The sequence below is a fragment of the Sarcophilus harrisii genome, chromosome 5 (genome assembly GCF_902635505.1).
Source record: "Sarcophilus harrisii chromosome 5, mSarHar1.11, whole genome shotgun sequence".
NCBI classification, from domain to species: domain Eukaryota; kingdom Metazoa; phylum Chordata; class Mammalia; order Dasyuromorphia; family Dasyuridae; genus Sarcophilus; species Sarcophilus harrisii.
Window position 1 is genome coordinate 243,130,493 of NC_045430.1, and position 19,137 is coordinate 243,149,629.

Sequence of the window (19,137 nt, forward strand, 5' to 3'; positions counted from 1 at the left end):
TAGCTACAAAGACTAGCAGTGACCCAACCATAATGAGATGAGAGAATCAACGAATGATAATTTGACTATAAAGTGGAAGGCACTTTGGGGCTTAGGATGTCCTCTATCCCCCCAAAAGGGAATAGTCACTTAGATTCTATCAGGAAATGGAAGAGAGAGAGCCAGAGAAAGAGAGAGAAAGAGAGAGAGAGAGAGAGAGAGAGCGCCAGACAATAGATTTTGAGATAGAGATGTGGATTTGTTGTTGTTGGATGTTCAGTCTATTAGTTGCGTCTGGTTCTCCATGACCACATTTAGGGTTTTCTTGGATTGCAAGGAGAGCCAAAAGGGAGGTAATTCTAAACATGAAGAATAGACTATGGAGGAAGCCTTGATGATGGGAAATGAAATTTCACATATGAAGGATAGCACATAAACTGGCTTGACCAGATTATAGAAAGCAGGAAGGAATGTGCACGAAGTCTAGAAGGTACACTGGAGCCAGAAGGCCTTTAAATACCAGCCAGAAGGATTTAGATTTTATCCTAGAGAAAATAGGGAACCACTGCTGATTATTGAGCAGGGGAAAACCAAAAACTTTCTTGGGAGTGGGGGGGAAGATGACACAGGACTGGAGGCAAGGCTTCCTTTCTGGTTCTTAATTCCTTTAGTTCCATTTTATCAAATGTTCAGTGCTTTTTATAAGATGAAAACTCTCATTTTGTGGTTGTTTACTTTTACTGTTAATTATTAAAGTTAATTACATAGACTATATTTGTTTAAAGATAGTATCTTATAACTCTGAAACTTTGTGATTCACCCTAATACACATCTTTCCCCCACAACCCCTACGTATGCTAGGCAAGGTCAAATTTCTGTTACCAAAAATGAGGGCTCTTAGATCTGCAGGTGAAAGAGACCCTAGGAGCCTCCAGAACTAAACCTTCTTATTTCACAGATGAAGAAACTGAGACCCAAAGAAGTGAAATCACTGACCAAAGGTCCTATAGGCCATAGGAAGCAGCAAAGCTGGCATTAATTTTTCAGTTCTCTGACTCCCAAGTGTGGCCCTTTCCACCAATAAGCCTCCTCTTCAGTTTGCCCACAGTGATTTTTGAGTGCTTTTGGGGAGTGTACCAAATAGAGATTTTCAGCATAAAAATTCCCATTGAATAGAAGCATATGCTTCTTTGTCAGTGACTTTTCTTCTCAAAGAGGAGAGTGTGGCAAAGCAATGTGGAAGTCCATAAATTCAGCATTTGGGTGGGATGATTTAAAAAAAAATGGAAGATTTGTATTTGGAGGAGAAAAACCTTGACCTATCATTGTTCCATATTAGCTTGATGAATATGTATAATAAAGGATGCTGAGCATTCAGCTGTTGGTTCTAATCCTCTGAAGGCATTAGGATGCCCAAACAGAGGTTTTAGGGAAGTGAATATCAAAATTCTTAAGACACATCGGACAATGAGGTGTGTAACTTTGGAATGAAGTCTGAAAGCTTCAGAAGGAAGCCCGTGGGATGCTTGCACGTTGAGCAGTCCTGACAGACTTTGGTTCAAGTCCCAGGCTGACTGGCCAGGTCTAGATGTGATTTATAAAGCACAGCAAATACAACTTTCCTTACCTCATTCGAGTATTTCTTAAATTACAAAGACTGAGGTCTGCAGAGGCACTCTAGCCAAGTTTTGCTTTCACTCAAGTAAAACATCCTGGCACCTATCACGGGAAGAGTCCAGAGTATCATAATACATTGTGTCTAATGTTTCTGGACACTTGAGGATTTGGAGTGCTTCAGAAATGTTAACTATTATTTTTTCTGTTTCCTGCTTTTCAACAGGTTCTTGGAACGCCTAATGAGGATACTTGGCCTGGAGTCTATTCTTTACCACATTTTAAGCCGGGTAAGTTTGTTTAAGCAACTACATCCTCTCAAGTGCACCACCCATTATGAGGATACGCAAATAAACCTTTTCCCACAAGTTCACATCAAACCTCAAGTATGTTCTAGTCGGTGTACGGTGTGGATCTCACTGATGTTACCTCATGGCTTTTCTGGGTAAAGTAGGTTGGCTAGCTGCTCAGGTGAATTCACTATTGGTTTCTCTGAGGATCTCATCCCTTACTAAAGGTAAGGCTGGTTTTGAAAACGATTATGCAGCTTCATTTTGCAGTTCTGTTTTCTGTCCATCTGGGGCTGGTTTGGGCCGATATCTTTGCACTCCAAAGAAACATCTGTTCAGTTTTATGGTCATTACTAGTTGTCTTGAGGCTCTCCCCAAGATGGACGCATCTGAAGTCAATTCTGGTTCATGATGAAGTTGGATTCCATATTCCCCAGCCTCTCCACACTTTATTCCTACCGCCTCTCACCTCTTCTTACTTAAGGAGTGTACCCTGGAGAAGAGAGCCAAATTGACCTGTTTTTTTTCCATAGGAAATTTTTGACAAATCAAGTCAAGAAACACTTGTTAAATACCTATTGTGTGACAGGCGTATAGGCTGGGGACACAAAAAATGACCAAAAAAAAAAAGTCCCTGAAAACACCTACTTACAAACAAGATGGACATTCCACTTCAAAAGTCTTAATGCTTTATGGAGCTTCGGTAACTTAAATGGTATTTGGCATACAAGCTTTAATAGTTTAAAATGTCACAAAGAATTTTGGAATTCCCTGGATGCAAGATAAATTGGAGATGAATTGAGAGGAAAACACTAAAATTAAGGGAAAACTTCTTATAGAAAGAAGGGTGACCTTTTGTCTGATTTGTAGGAAGGCTTAGAAGGTAGGAGAATTGAGATAATGAGAGAGTGAAAGAGAGAGAGAGACAGAGACAGAAAGAGAGAGAGAGACAGACAGAGAGACAGAGAAAGAGAGAGAGCGAGCGCACTCCAGGTGTTGGGGGACACTTAGAAGACAGAGTTCCTTGTGAGAGGACCAGTATGGAAGCCTAGGGTACCTTTGGGGAATAATGTGCGAGAAGGCAGGAAGGGGATAGATTATGAAGAGCTTTAAAAGGTAAACAGAGGCTTTAATTTCATCCTAGAGATAATAGGTAGATACTAAAATTGATTGAATAAGTGGTAGAAGAATGACATGGTCAGGAGTCTGCTTTAGTAGAATCATTTTAATGGCTGTGAGTGAAATATAGACTGATGGAGAGCAACTTGAAGCAGAGAGATCAACTAGGAGCTATTGAGAATTCATCAACTATTAGGTGAGAGCTAGAGATTGATAATCTGGTAGAAAAATAAGTGACAATTTATTTTAATCACTACTTATTTTTCTGGCTATGGATGAAAGCCTAGTTTTAAAAACAGACTGTTAAAGAAAGGAATAAGAAGCCTATTAGTGTGGCTTTCTGGGGGTAATCTTTAGTCTGAAACATATTTGTGATTTCACCAATTTGAATCTTTCTTCCAGTAACAGCGAGGGCAACTTTCTACCTGCCCTAACATGTCCTCCACGCGTTCACCACATTCTTATGCTAGTTGTCCTCCTTTTTCTCACCACTGCAGGTGTACTGGACACTGGCAGTCCGTCTGGAGTCCTTTTTGCTCAGCCCTTTTTCTCTTCCCTAGCCCTCATTTTCCTGGTGACATCTTTTACTTCTCCTTTGGAGTTCCTCAGTGGTTCCACGTGACAGCCTGCCCTCATGCCCATCATTTTTTTTTTAAAGAGACACCTCTGTTTATTGGAGGAGATTGGGATCATTAAACAGTAGAAAAATCTTCAAATCATGAAAGTCAAACTATTCCAACTTTTAAATAGTTTTCATCTCTTAAAATATATTCCTAAATACCTGGAGCCAGAAATCAATCTCTCTCTCTGTCTCTTGCACTGTTTCTCTGCCCATCTCTGTCTCTCTCTGTCCCTCTCTCCTCTTCTCTCTCTCTCTCTCTCTCTCTCTCTCTCTCTCTCTCTCTCTCCCTCCCTCCCTCCCTCCCTCCCTCTCTCTGCTTCTCTCTCTCCCTTTCTCTTCCCATCCCAGTATCAAAGCAGAAATCTTATATGTGCACACATATAAAGTTATATACACACATATGTGCATATCTATATGTAATGTTTCTGTTTTGAGGTTTAAATATAATAACAAACAGTAATTTAAAAAAAAAAAACAAAACAAAACAAAACCATGGCATTGCCTAACCTTAATTGCTGTCTGTTGTCCTAATAAGAAAAATAGAAAAGTAATCCATTTCTTAAAAGCAGTCACAATTGGACAGTAGGTGGCAGTCATGAAATTTCCCTTTTCACAATTATACTCAGAAGTGTTTCTAGGATTCTGTAGTCTTTTTAATTTTTTTCAGGAGGCCCAAAAGGGTTTGGAATTGAATAAAAATACAGTGAAATGAGCTATTTGTAACATGGTTCTTTTGTTGAGATCTTTCTCCTTTTCCTCCTCTGCTATAAAACATGGATTGTAAAACATAGACCCACCATAAAATTGCTGAGAACAGTTGCAAGGAAGCTCTAAAATTACCCAATTCTGTTGAAGGGAAAAAGGGCTATGGATAATTTCTGTACAGGAGCCAATCTAGTTCCTTTTCTCCTAGTCTCTCTTTTAGGGGCCATAGGAATAAATTAGCAATCTGAACGGATGGCTGAATTGAAATGCTATTTTTATCTTCCTTAACTTGGATTGTTTTCTCAAAGTGGATACTGTTCTGTGAACTCTTTTTCTCCTCCTGTGCTACTCCAAGCACTTTATTATTTTTTTTTTGTGCTTTTGCTAAAAATCCTAAATGCCCTCTATGTTCTGAGATACTTTAGAAGTCCCGCAGATTTGGGGACATTGGATTAAATAAAAAACATTCTCTATGATCAACTTGTTCCAATGAAGTACATCATGCTTGATCAACTTTCTCAACTTGGAAACCTGAAGTTCAGCATTTAAAAAAAAAACAAAAAAACACGTTAAGGTCTAAAGTCCAAGTCTTAGGAAAGAAATAGAGTGGAATGTGAAAGGTAAGGCTTATCTGTAAAATGAGATAGTTAGATCAAATTATTCCTCAATTCTGTTTAGCATCATTCCCTTGGAGGAGATCCAAGTCACATCAGATTTAACCTCACATGACTCTATGGCCTTCTTTTATGTCATTGATATCGGAATGTATTTTTGTATTGTATTATGTATTTTATTTGAGCTACCATAAGGGATCAGTAGATGAAACCAACAGATATCCAAGATAGTGTTCCTATAGCCAGAAAATAGATTTACTTGAATATATGGAAAAGTAATTTATCAAATATTAATGCAGCAACCTGTAAGGGTTGTTAAGTGTTTCATATGATACTCATAGCCATCCTGGGAAATGCTGTTGTCTTCCCTGTTTTACATTTGAGGAAACTGAGGCAGACAGAGGTCAAATACTCAGCTAGGGTTACATACCTAATAAGTATCTAAGGCTGCATTTGAACTCAAGTCTTTCTAACTTTAGTCTCAGAACTCTGTCTGTTTGCCACCTAATTGGCTAATAGGTTGTCCTAGAAGTAGAAATGAAAGGATAAAAGAAAAGGGCCATTTAAAAAAGCTGCTGGGAGGAGAAAGGAATTAGAAACTAGTAGGAAGATAGAAAAGAGAGGTGGTTATTCTTTATTATCTTCAACGTTTAACTAGTGTCAAATATACCAGAATGTATCAAGAAAGGAAACATGTATTATACATCCACTCTATGCTCAGTCATTTATAAATATAATCTTGTTTTATCCCTACAGCAATCTGCTGTTATCCCCATTTTACAGATGAGGAAACTGAGGCAAAATAATAAGGTTGCCCAAGATCAGATAGCTGATACATGTCTCAAAATAGATTTGAATTCAGGTCCTCTTGACCCATTTGAAAGAAAAGACCTTAGCCATTGCATAAAAGGAGAAAAAAATATAATAATGAACTGAGCCAACAGTGATTTTATTATCACCTTGAGTTCTCTTAAATTTTGACAGATGCTTTCTTTTGTTGTTTAAGACTTTAAAGATCATCCACATTTTATGATTTTTGAGTTGGGAGGTGGAAGGGAGGGAGGAAGGCATCAGTAAATTTTTTTTTTTTAATGTTTGCAATTAAATCGATCATTTTGATGGGAATGCTCTCCTCGTTTTATTATTTTCTTGACCTTAAATTGAGTTAACACTCTTGCATCTAACATTCCTTGAACTAATTTCCAAAAGGTCAGTTATTTTTTCCTGAGTGTACTTAACACAGAGAAGACAAAATGCTCATTTTGAAAAGAGGTCTTACTTTCCAGATTTCTGACCTTCCCTTTGTTCTAAACTGGAGTAGTTTTCTCTAGGGATACTCTAAACAAAGAGAGTGGGAGCAAATCATCTGCCAAAAGGAAGTGACTTGGTTCAAACAAGCTAAGCGGACATATTTTAAATAAACCTATATTACCCACCCCAAAAGATGGATGATTAGATTACGGTTGAATCACTGTATGTCTCTTCACTCCTCATAGGCTCTGTTATACTCTCACATTTATTCTAACTCAGTATTCCTTAACTCCAGCTTATTCCCATAGCAACCTTACATCACATGCTGCCCTCTGATAGTCCATAGCCCAGCCTTTAAAAATGCGCATTAAAGAGGCTAACCTGGGAACTCTAGGTTCTACTGGATTCTACCATACCTTTAAATTTAAATCCATCAAAAAAGAAATAGACATGATTGCCCTCCCCTCCCATTGGAGGAGAATAGTGGTGCTGTTCTGCTTGGAATGGGATTGCCTCCCTACTTCTCTCCCCCCATGACTCTGTGGTTCATGGTCATTTAAAAACTGGTATCTTCTAATATACTGGAGTCTCATTATAATGCTGTCCTCGGGGTCCAGGCTGTGAGGACCATCTTTGAGGGTAGAGGTTAGCATGAGGTGGTCTAAGCACTTCAGTAATTATGGCCGGATGCGTGAGTTAGCTCCCAATCCATACTCTAGGACGGCTCTGGTAGGTAAGGCCCCGTGGTAGAAAAGCGGCCCTGGCTTTTTCTTATGTCCTCGCATTCTATTACCAAATTCACTCACAGGGTAGTTAATTTTTCCTAATGGTGATATTGATTGTGACACCTAATAGTGATAACCTATATCAGTGTCAGAAGGTATACATAAATACATATATATATATATGTGTGTGTGTGTGTGTATAGATATATCTATATATACATACACATATATATCTGAGAATGGAGTTGATTTTATATATATATATATATATATATATATATATATATATATATAGACACATATATATTTACACACACATACACAAGCATGGATATGCATATAAAAATATATGTGTATGCATATAAAATTTTACTCACATATATACATATATGTGTGTGTGTGTATATATAGATATATTTCTATGAATGTATCCACACACATACACATATATATCTGAGAATGGAGTTGATCATATATATATATTTATTAACACACACAAGCATGGATATACACATGTATATACATTGATATAAGCACGTCTATATGCACAGATACTTGTATGTCTATTTTATATGCATACACACATTTAATATATTAATATATTATTTAATTTATATGTGTGTATACACAAAATTTTACTCACATATATACATATATACACGCATCTTAGATTTTATGTGAGTGCAAATCAGAAGTTTCAAAGAAAGAGTTGGTATCATCAAGAGTCCTGAAACTCAGGAGATGGTGGAAGTGCCCCTTGAATGAGATTCTGATTGTTCACCATTGTAAATATGCCCTCCAAAGATAAAAGGCAGTAGGGAGAGCGTCTAAGGAGTCCAGGCACTAAGAGCTTTCCAGTGAGCTCATGTTCTGAAAGCACACATAGAAAAGATGGAAGCAAAGTCACCTCTCCAAGGATGTGGTTTATTTGTTAAAGAAGGATTGGGATGTGTAAGAATAGTGTAAAAATCCCAAGATGACTAAATCCCAGAAGATACTGAGACTTATGAAAAATGTTTTAAGTAATAACAATATTAGAAAAATGAAAAGCAAAATAAAGGATCTCTGCTTAAAGTAGTATATCCAACATCAATGGGGGAAAAAAAATAGAACCATCCAACTCTGATTCTTTTTGCTTTTACATCCAAATTCTTGATTGGGGAAGGTTAAACCAGCATAGTTAAAGAAAAATTAAAAGCAAAGATAAATGAGGAATTAAAAAGAGCATTCCCAGCCCTTCCTTAAATGAATTTGTCTCCCAGTTTAGACAAGGGATGTCCCTCTTCTCTTCCCCTTCCTTACCTTCCTCTCCCCTCTCCTCTTCTTCCTTTTCTTTTCCCTTCCATTCTCCTTATCTCTCTGACCTTCATATTTTCTTTGTCTATCTTTACAAAAATCTTTATGAACTTGAAAGATAATGAGGTTAAGACTAGAGATATGACTATAATTTACATATTATGCAAATTATACCAGTGATTATGCAAATGAACATTGACCTTCAGCTTAAAAGTTTTATATGCATAAGATCCCTGTGCAAAGTGCCTTCTATCTGCTTGGTCCAGGCAAGGGTATCTAGGGTCCATCATTGTCCTAAAGCCTTCCAGCTAGATAAATGTTTGTTGAACCTTCCCTGAACCTGTTAGTGGAAGGTCAATATAATCTCTCCCAAATATCTTCTAAATTATAAGAAGTCTAAATAATTAATGAAAGTTTATTAGAGATGTTGATTTCATTAAAATGAAAATTATGAGACAGCAGAGTACTACTATTTATAAGTAGCTGTTTTTTAGTGCATTGGGCTTTTATTCTTAAGTATATAACATAATCAAATTGCAGTTAACCAACATGTCCATTCTCTAAGATTCTGAATTTTTTATTGTAAATGTTTATTTATATTTATTGTAATGTTAATCCAGCCTTGTTTTATGACCTATTTGTTGGTCATTTTTATTATAGATTTAATATTGACCTAATCAGTGTTCTTTAAGAAAAACAACATTTTTTTAAATGCTCAAATGCCAGACATTGCCCAGGAAAATGGATCTAGTCCAGAGTGGGGGCCTGACTCCATCTATTTTTTGGCTATTTCTTCTATAAAGCATCAAAGTCACCAACAAGAAATGTATTGCTGACTTTCACAATAAATTATTTCTTTAAAAATATGCAAAATATACACGGCCACTCATTTGACCAGAACAAAAGGGGAAGCCAGTACCTGCACCAAGGTTACAAATGCACAAGCCTGGAACTTTTGCTCCCCTCCCTGCCTCCACTGGCTACCTCACTTGTGCCTTCCCTTTGGAGTTGGTGCCTCTGTACACTGGCCTTATCTCTCCTGCTATAGTATCCTCTCCTTTATCCACTCCCTCCATCCTCCTACTCAGGCTTTCTCTGATTTCCAAAGTGAAAATTCGCTAGTCTGATAAATTAACTCATGGTACTAATGAGCTAACAGGAGGAAGCTGTAGGAACCTCTTAGGGGAGGGGGGCATCTTCCAACCCCTTGCCCACAAATTCATTATAGATAACAAAGGTTTTCTGAAAACAAATGATTATGATTATGATGATAAATGGTTGAATCTTTCATTTTATTTAATTATAATGAATTATGGGAAATTATATAAAAATATAAATGGTGATGTTGGTATAAAATTTCTCTGGCATCAACTGGAAAGGTGCAGCTATATATATATATATATGTATGTATATTTATATATGTATGTGTATATATTTATTATTATATATGTATATACACACATGTTTATACACATGTTTATTTTGGATGTTATATTCAGGAACATCCTTGCCCTCCCCCAAAAGACTTTTCTCCCTTTCATACTTTATTAAGATTTTTTTTTTTTTTTTTTTTTTACTATATCTGCTGCTTTTTAAAAACAATTTTCCTTTTATATTCACTAGAGGGCCTACTCTAATTCCATACCAGTTGATAACATTATTTGCTGATCATGAGAAGAATTTGAATGTAACACTCAAAGTCAATGATAGGTTATTTTTTTAAAAAAATTATTCATATGGTTGCTGCATTTTGTTTCCTTTCTCTGTAGTGCTATCACTGTCTTTGTACTTATCTTTGTGCCTCTCTCTCTCTCTCTCTCTCTCTCTCTCTCTCTCACACACACACACACACACACCCACACAAAGCCCTGTAACTGCAATTCTTGATGGAATTCTGGAATTCATTTTTAAAGGAGTGTTTTATAAGCCCATGAAAAATTTGGAGGGAAGAAAAAAACAACAATAGGGATTTCTTTAGAAAATTTGTATTTGCCATTTGCCTTATGAAATTTATTTAGAACAATAAACAGAAAATTTTAATTGTTCATTTTGTAGAACTTTGTATTAAAATAATTTTTAAAAACTTATGTATTAGGAAAATTTTCATGAAAAACATTTTGAGCATCATATAGTTATAGTTGCCACATACTGACTTTAGGAAATACACTAGTTAAATATAAGATACATTTTTGCCACTAAGCTATGAGTTCTTATTTTTCTGAAGAAAGGAAAGAATTCAGTGCCTTCTTCATTTGTGCACTTCTTACTAACTTGATATTTATGTTGACGGTTTCGTTTTGCCCTTTGGAATTACTTTCAGAAGCTCTGGAGTAATAAGCATCCATTTATGCGCTGATAGAATTGTTAAGTGATATTAGGTCCTGCAGATGGAAAAGGAAAGTGAGACTGACGTCACTTTCATGAAACTTACATTCTAATGGAACCAACATATACACAAAAGAGTCAGACATGATTCACTAAACAGCAACAAAAATAATAATTATATGCAGGAGAAATATAAAACAGATACAATATAAATAATCTGTAGTTCAAGAAAGCACATGACTACAGCAGCTAGTTTGCTCAATAGCATAGCAATATAACACAGTATATAGCACAGGATGATGAAGTTAGGTGTATGGTGGTGGCAAGATGCTCAGCAGGAGAGCTCAGCAAGCCTGGATTCTAGGTGGAATTTGGACAGTGGGACAAATCACTTAATTGTCTACAGCCAGATTTTGTTCCCCTTTATAAAAGAAAGAGATAGGGTGGATGGGTTCTGCAGTTTGCTCTAGTATGTAGAGTGTGATCCATGGAGAACGTGGAGTCAGAGAGGTGAGACTGAAGACTTTTCTCCCTTTCATACTTTATTAAGTATCTGCAGATGCACCGACAGCCTCTCCTAGCCATGGGCTGTTCCTCAAAGGGAAGGAGGACTCTTTGCATTCCGAGTACTGTTGCCTACCTCCAATGTGCTAGGAAGAGGAGTGAGTTTGTTGGAATGAAAAAGTACATCCACTTAGGTTAATTAGCGCATGGAAATAACCCCAGATAAGTGGCACACAAGGTTTTAATGCCAGTGACTGCCCTTTGTTCTCAAAGAGGACCATGACATTGGGGTGGGGATGCCGTGATATGCAGTGAATTGGATGTCAGTGAGGAAGGGCTGTGCAAGGTCACCTGCCTCACTTTCCCCTCCAAAGCCATTGGTGTCCAGGGACCAGATATAGACCCAGATGACTAAAGATGGCCCTGGATGCCAGTTAAATAATCAGCTACTATTCTCTAGTTATCCAGCAGGTAGAGTACTGGGCCTGAAATCAGAAGGATTCCTCTTCCTGAGTTCAAACGTGGCCTTAGCACTTACTTGCTGTGTGACACTGGCCAGATCACTTTACCCTATTTGCCTTAGTTTCCTTATCTGGAGAAGGAAATGGCAAACCACTCCTATATCTTTGCTAAGAAAACCCCAGACAGAGTCATAAAAAGTCAAATATGATTGAATAACAACAACAACAAATACTACCTGTCTCTGAATAAGGGAAACTCAAGTCAAGCTATTAACATGTTCTTAGTGGCTTCTTCTAGAGCATCCTAAGTGTCCTTGTATCAAACAAATACAATGAAATAATGAATTTTTTCTTTCTTAGAGAAGCATAGCATAAAGGGCAGTCTTAGTAAAAGAAGAGATGTGGGTATCCATTCCCTGTAGACACTTATTAGCTGAATGACCATGAATAAGCTTGCTCATCTCTCAAGACCTTTGCTTCCTTGTCTCTAAAATGGAAATAGTATTTGCACTATCCATTGCAGTGCAAACTTTAGGATGCTTTATAACTGTGTTGTTGTTATGGATCGTAGAATGTACTTGGGGGGAGGGGGACTCTCTTGCTTTTCCCCTAGTTTAGATGCAATGTTTATTTTTCCCCAATAATTCTCATGGCAGTCCAAATGTATATATTCAGATGTCTGCTAATAAGCTCACTTGTGAATTCTGCTGAAATTTCCTTCAGCTTAAACCTGTCCTTGATGCAAGACTGTCAAAAAGTACCTCTTTATCAGTCAAATAATGTTTGCAAGTAGAGATTATTGTGATAGAGCACAAGTGTGTGTGTGTGTGTGTTTGTGTGTGTGTGTATGTGTGTGTGTGCTCAAGCACATGCCATCATGTGCAAAGATAAATCTAATAATCAGTAAACCCTTAAGAGAAAATGAAATTGATATTTTTTTAGGAGAGAATATTAATATGGAATCTTTTTTTCTTTGTGGGTTAGCCTCAGACATCAGCGTTTGTATATAACAAATTAGAGCAAGGCTGCTTGTTCCCGTTAATTCTGGTAGAAAATGATATAAAGGGTTGGTTGCATGATGGATAGAGCTCTGATCTCATGTCAAGAAGACCTGAATTCAAATCCTTCCTTGGATATTTACAAGCAGTATAACTCCAGACCATTTGCCTTATCCTTATCTGTAAAAAGAGGATAGTAAAAGAATCCACCTTACAAGGTGGCTGAGAGGATCAAATATGTAATATAAAATACTCTGTGAACCTTAAAAAGTTGGACTGGATGGCCAATGAGATATTTTCTGTCTGCTCTAGGTTTTTTAGAAAGCTTTAAAGTGAATCAGGGATCTTTAGAAGAAAGATACTTGTATATAATGTTAGGAACTCAGAAAGTCACAACAATGTAGAATAGTTAATAGGATAATTCCAGGATCATAGATTTAGCTGAAGTGGACCTCAGAAGCCTTCTAATCCAACCCTCTTGCTTCACAGACATTTAATGAACACATGCATTCTCCTCCTGTTATATTTCATATCCAAAGGCCAAATGTCAGAGTGTTAAATTAAGCTTTAGATATTGATCAGAAGTGTCAATAAAAATATTAACTGAGATTGATTCCATAGACTTCTGAAGTGTCAGGAAGTAAAAAATAATACTTCTGTGAAATAAAATATACTTTCATTTATTGAGGACTAAAAATAAGCTTCCACTTTTGAAAAAAAAGTCCTCATTCTCTCAATTGACAGGATATTTAGTGCCACAACTGAATGCTTAAACATTTTTATTCTTTGTTTTTATACTGTGACAATACATAAATTTATTAAAGATACCTACTACCTAATTTATTTTTAATTTCTTAAATTCTGATCCTAGCTCAGCTATCCACTAGCTATATATGACTGAACAAATCCTTTACTTTTTCTGTGTCTTAGTTTATTCATCTGGAAAATCACACAGTGGCTTGAGTACTGGGCCTGGAGTCAGAAAAATTCATCTTCTTGAGTTCAGATCTAACCTCAGACACTTACTAGTTGTGTGGCCTGGTGCATGAGATTCAGTAGGCCTTTCAGACTGATTTCTTTTTTTCTTTCAATGAGTAAATATCCATTAAGACTTTACTACAGAGTAATGGTTTAAGCATAGGGTAAGATACAGAGCTTTAATACAACCTAGTCCCTGACCTCTAGAAGCTGAAGAATGATTGGAGATAATGTTCGGTGACTTAGTTTCTACCCAAGTCTGGGGCAGTTTTGTGGAGAGATAGTCCTATGTCACTGTGTAAGACTGTTTGGAGAAAGATGATTCCTGATAGGTTAAGGGAATGTATATAGAGAGGCTGCCATCATTCCATACTAGAATTATTTCCAGATTAAAAGAAGACCTTCTAGGAGGGACTTTGAATGGTAAACTGAAACCCTTCAAGCCATAAATAGGAGCTGGTCCCATTACATTCTTTGACTTTGCAATTACAGGGACTGTTAAGAACTCTCTTGGGTGAATTTATTCAGGTATAAGGAGTTCTAAATAGATATAAGCCTGATTCCCTTATTAGAGGGATGGCAAGCCTTAGAGGTCCTAGACTTTGCCTGCTTCTCCTTCCAGCTAGTGATATGATCCTCAGCTGCAGATATGATCCTCTGCCTGTTCTCTGTGAAAGCAGGCTAGACTTCAGATCATATATATTCATGCCACCCACAAGTCATATTCATATATTTAGACATCACCCCCATCAGATCTTTTTTTCCTAATTACATGTAAAGACAAATTTTAACATTTGTTGGGTTTTTTTTTTTCAAAATTTCTCCCTCCTTCTTTCCCTTCCCCCCTCTTCAATTAATAAGCAGTTTTATGTAAGTTATATGTGTGCAATCATGTAATATCATATATTTAGACATCAACCCCCCATATCTTTTTTAATGGCATATTTTTTCTAATTACATATAAAGACAAATCTTAACATTCGTGGTTTTTTTTATTTGAATTCCAGATTTTCTCCTTCCTTTTTTCCCTTTCCCCCTCCTCAATTAATAAGCAGTTTTATGTAGGTTATATATGTATAATCATGTAAAACATTTTCCCTTATTAGTCACATTCACATAGACATGAGAAAACTGCAAATCACAATATTGTGTATAAACACATTAGAGAGGTACAAAATTCTGAGTGATATCTAAAGGAGAAAGTCATTGCTGATCAAATAACTGGGGAAGTGACATTTAACTTGGATTTAACCTTGAGCAATTTTTTTAATGTATTGAGATTTCAGTTCTTCTATTTGCAAAGCAAGGTAGTTAAGCTTTCTGCTTTGATGATTGTTAGAACTTCTAAAAAATTATATATAAAATAAGTCGTTTTTAAAATGTTGTTTTACTTTATGGATAGTTCTCTGTATATTGTTTGTCCTTATCTTCCATTTCACTGACTGATATCATATAGCAACAAATATTAAATCTTTATCTAAAAAAGATTCAGAAGTCTTGACCTTGTTAAGAAATAGTCATTCCCCTAAACCCTTATGTCCTTCTCCCCCCCCCCACCTTTCAGAATTTTAGAATCTTTCATTTGTTGGTTAGTATATTTACTTTCCCCTTCATAATTTCCTTATAAAATGCCTAATTAGCTTAAAACAGAAAAATCTATATTTTCCTATGATTAAAAAAGTACATGAATATAAACAGAGTTGAGGAGTGTATATTATGCCCTAACTACCAGCTAATCGGTAAAATCCAACTTCAGAATTGTTTTCCTGTTTTACCTTGGGTCTCAGATTGCTTTTGACTTGGCCTTCCTTTGTCCACACCAATCCAACCCTCCCAGCTAGTGCTAAGGGCTATTCGTTAGGAATTTTCAAGTGAGTAAAGGTATATGACCCTGGAAATGTAGAATTTAGGATTATGGTGCTTTTCTCCATCACTGTATTTTGTTGTAGTAAGTCATTTCTCCTCTGCTCTCATGGGTGCTCTTCATCTCCCACTGTGATATGGGCATCTGCTGCAGCCATCCTGACAGAAGGGAAGAAGGTGAATGTGCCCCTGCAGGTTTAAATTAATTGCATTTCTCCGCTATGCTCCAAGTGAGCCAGTGCTTTTGGAGAACACAATTTTAAACTTTTAACTTAGCCATAATTGGAAAGGGAATGTAGTTATTAAAATTCTAAGTGTTATAGTAAACCTACTCCAGGAGAACAGTAGAAAAACATTCTTATGCTGATGTGAAAGCAACAGAGTGAAAACTCTTCTTGGGAAGGTATAATAAAAAACATCCAGTATTGATTTTGTGACATCATTTCACTTAAGAACATGTCTAGCTCTCAAAAAATAAATAAATAAAAACCAAACATGGTTAAGTGTATACTTTTCATATCCAAATCAAGCAGGATGAGACATATTTTCCTAGTGCTTGAAGTAATAATCATAATAATAATAATAATAAGCATCAATATAGCACTTTGAGTGTTGCTAGTGCTGTGTATATGTTATCTCATTTGATCCTCATAACAACCCTTTGAAGTAGGTTTTATTACTACCCCCATTTTATAGATGAGAAAATTGAAGTTTCAAGAGATTGTTATTTACCCCAGATTATATAGCTAGAAAATATCTGAGGAAGCATTTGAATTCATGTCTTCCTAATTCCCAGCTTAATTCATTATCTGCTTTACTATATTATGTTTTATCTACATAGTCATTTTCTTAGTATTTGAAAGGCACAAACAACCCAATTTTCCAGGTTCTTGCTATTTGGAAAGTTATTGGGGACTGTTTGGATCTTGCTTGAGAAAATAAAAGCTAGATAGATAGTTGGATAGGTAGGTAGATAAATCAATGGATAGATCAATAGATTGTTGGATAGATACATGGGTGGATGGATGAACACTTAGTGAAATCAGTTTGCTCTTTCTATCTCTTTATTCTACTTCTCTGCTTTCCTCTTCTGGGATTATGGCTCTGTTTCTCCCAGTTTCTTATATGTTCCATTTAAGGGATGGTCTCTATATTTTTATCTTTCCCTAGAAATTCTACCCTGCAAAGACCAGGTGACCTTTCTATCTTGAGGAACTCCTATAGTGCTTTGTTCATACTTGATAGCAGCCCAGTTAATAAATGGTCAAAGCATACAAACAGAATTCTCATAAAAAGATTATACTGTCAGCATACATTTCTACAGTTACTCTAAGTCATTAAAGTAAGAGAGCAAATCATAACACTTGAGGAGTTGTCCATTTCCAGGAAATTGGCAAATATTACAAAAGGTGGGAATGGCCAATGCTGAAAGGACGACTTAATAAACTGTTGGTGGAACTTAGAAGTCACCCAGCCCCCTCTGGAAAAACAAGAAAGACCTCCTGAGGGATCTTTAAGCAGAGGAGTTGTCCGTGATACTAAAGTGAAAAGCATATAGTTCAGTGTAATAGGTATAGTAGAAATTCTTTTCAAATACAAAGTCTCTCACAGCTATCAAATTCTGCGATTTTGTGAGTTTGATCATGGTAATTAATTCTTCTCTTTTAATAGTTTTATTTTTTAATTGAATTTTAACTTTTGTTTTAAGCTTAGTTCATAGGATCATAGAGAGAACTTAGAGGTCATCTATGCAAACTTCCTCATTATATAAGTGTGGAAACAGACAAATACGGATTAGATGACCCGTTCAAGATCACACAGGTGATTAGGGATGGAGCTGAGGTTGGGACCTCGGTCCCTCTGTTCCCATTCCTTCAGTCTTTCTCTGTCTTCATCCTCCCTGTCTAGTTCTTTTGTTCACATCTAACGCTGCCCTGTTAGCTGTTGATACTTGAAAGAAAAAGTTGATGAAGAACAAAAGTCTTCTGCTGTTAGTGTGGTAGACTGCAAAGTTTGGGAGCTTTTTGATGAATAGCAAATGATTGTTAGAAATGAGAAACCAAGTTACTTTGTAAGTGCTAAATGATATTAACTTGTGTTATCTTTAATGAAATTCTTGTTACTTGGGAAATCATTACAAATTACAGAGGTTGCTTTGTGAAGAATGCTAAGATTTTTTTTTTTAAGAACTTTATTGTAAAAGGATATGATATAATTAATTTTTCTAATTTTCCTCTAGATTCATACCAGTTAGTTTTAGATTATGATAGTGGAGAGCTTTGAAAAGTTAAATTTTCCTTTCCCATGATTTATCTTTTTCAATTATCCATTAAGACTAGAAAACACCTTTAATGTTAGCCCAAAATGTAAACTAAACTGTTCAGCATCTCCCTGAATTAGAGTTTATCTCATCTCATGCACTCCAGTGATCCAGCATTCAATTTACCACACACCACTATCCATTTCTTTGTCAATTCAGTAATCCCTGATTTTCAGAAAAACCCAAAAAGGTAATTCTACAAGGTGATTCCATTCATCCAGATTTGTTAAGTGCTTAAGCTTGGGCTGGGCATTTGTATATGCCCTCAAGGAGCTTAATTAAATTATGCACCTGGAACTTAGATAAATAAATACAAAGTCTTATTGAGGGGAGCCAAGATGACTTAAAACTTAAAGAATGGTCCACAAAACCCTGGGGGTCCCTGAGATATCCTTGAGGTCAAAACTGTTTCGATTATGATTTCAAGTTATCATTTGCCCATCTATATACATTTTGTATGAATTTGGATTTTCTTTATAAACCTCAACCAAAGCAACATATAATGAGAGACAGAATGCAGAAACATATGAAAATCCAGCCATCTTCTAGTAAGCCAAACATTAAAGAGTTTTGCAACAATGTGTAAAATAATGCTCCTCGTCTCACTAATTTTTTTTGTTTTGGAAAATATATTTATTTTTTATTTAAATATTATTTATATTAATAGAGAATAGATTTATTGTTGTTTCTAATGAATTAATAAAATTGTAAAAGCTTATAAATTTTAATTTTTGATACTGAAGATATCAAAAACATAAGCCACACACACACACACAAAAAGCTTTGGGGAATCTTCAATAATTTTTAATAATGCAAAGAGATCCTGCAATGAAAAAGTTTGATAACTTTTATATAATTTCCGTGATTTTTTTTTTTAACATGACTTGTATTTATTTTGGTGAGAGAAACTCTCTGTAAGGACACTGAAAGTGTCCTCCTGATCAAGCTAAGGATCTAATCAACCTAGTAATCTAATCAACGGAGGATAGGTAAGGCTTAAAAGTCTTAAAAGATTTGCCTGGATCATGAAGGGGTTAAGGGACCACAATTGAGAACCCGTGAGTTTATATCTAGTTTATATCAGAAGCAGGACTTGAATATAAGGACTGCTTTACATTTATATTCCAAAGCCAGTTCTCAATTCACCACATCATTAACTACCTCTGATTTTTTTTTTAAATAAATACATTAATTTTCAATTCTTGGAAAATTACTGTTTTGGCTATAGTTTGTATTTCCCACCACAATGAATTAAAGAATTGACTATTTTGGTACTGTAAATACCATTCAAACTCATGGTTATGTTTGGCACAGCATAATACAAAAGCAGTATAAATAAAAGGGTTCCCACCTTCCCAAAGCTGATTGTTGAAAATAAACATCAACATAGACAATTAAAATGATGATTGGATGAATGGATGGATGGATGGATAGATAAGCATTTATTAAGGACTTACAAGAGCCAGGTGATAT

The 19,137-nt window shown here is 35.9% G+C and overlaps 1 protein-coding gene across 9 annotated transcripts in view; it reads left to right on the plus strand.

Annotated features, from left to right (window-relative positions):
• The window catches only part of CDK14 (cyclin dependent kinase 14), a 673,115-nt gene that overhangs the window by 500,981 nt on the left and 152,997 nt on the right, over positions 1 to 19,137 (plus strand). For all 9 annotated transcript variants that reach the window (XR_004229802.1, XM_031939988.1, XM_031939989.1 and 6 more), the window contains one exon: positions 1,820 to 1,883. Coding sequence is in view for 8 of the 9 variants with exons in the window: in XM_031939988.1 (XP_031795848.1) it covers positions 1,820 to 1,883 (64 nt within the window). In the remaining variant the exon portion in view is untranslated. The remainder of the gene's footprint in view (positions 1 to 1,819; positions 1,884 to 19,137) is intronic.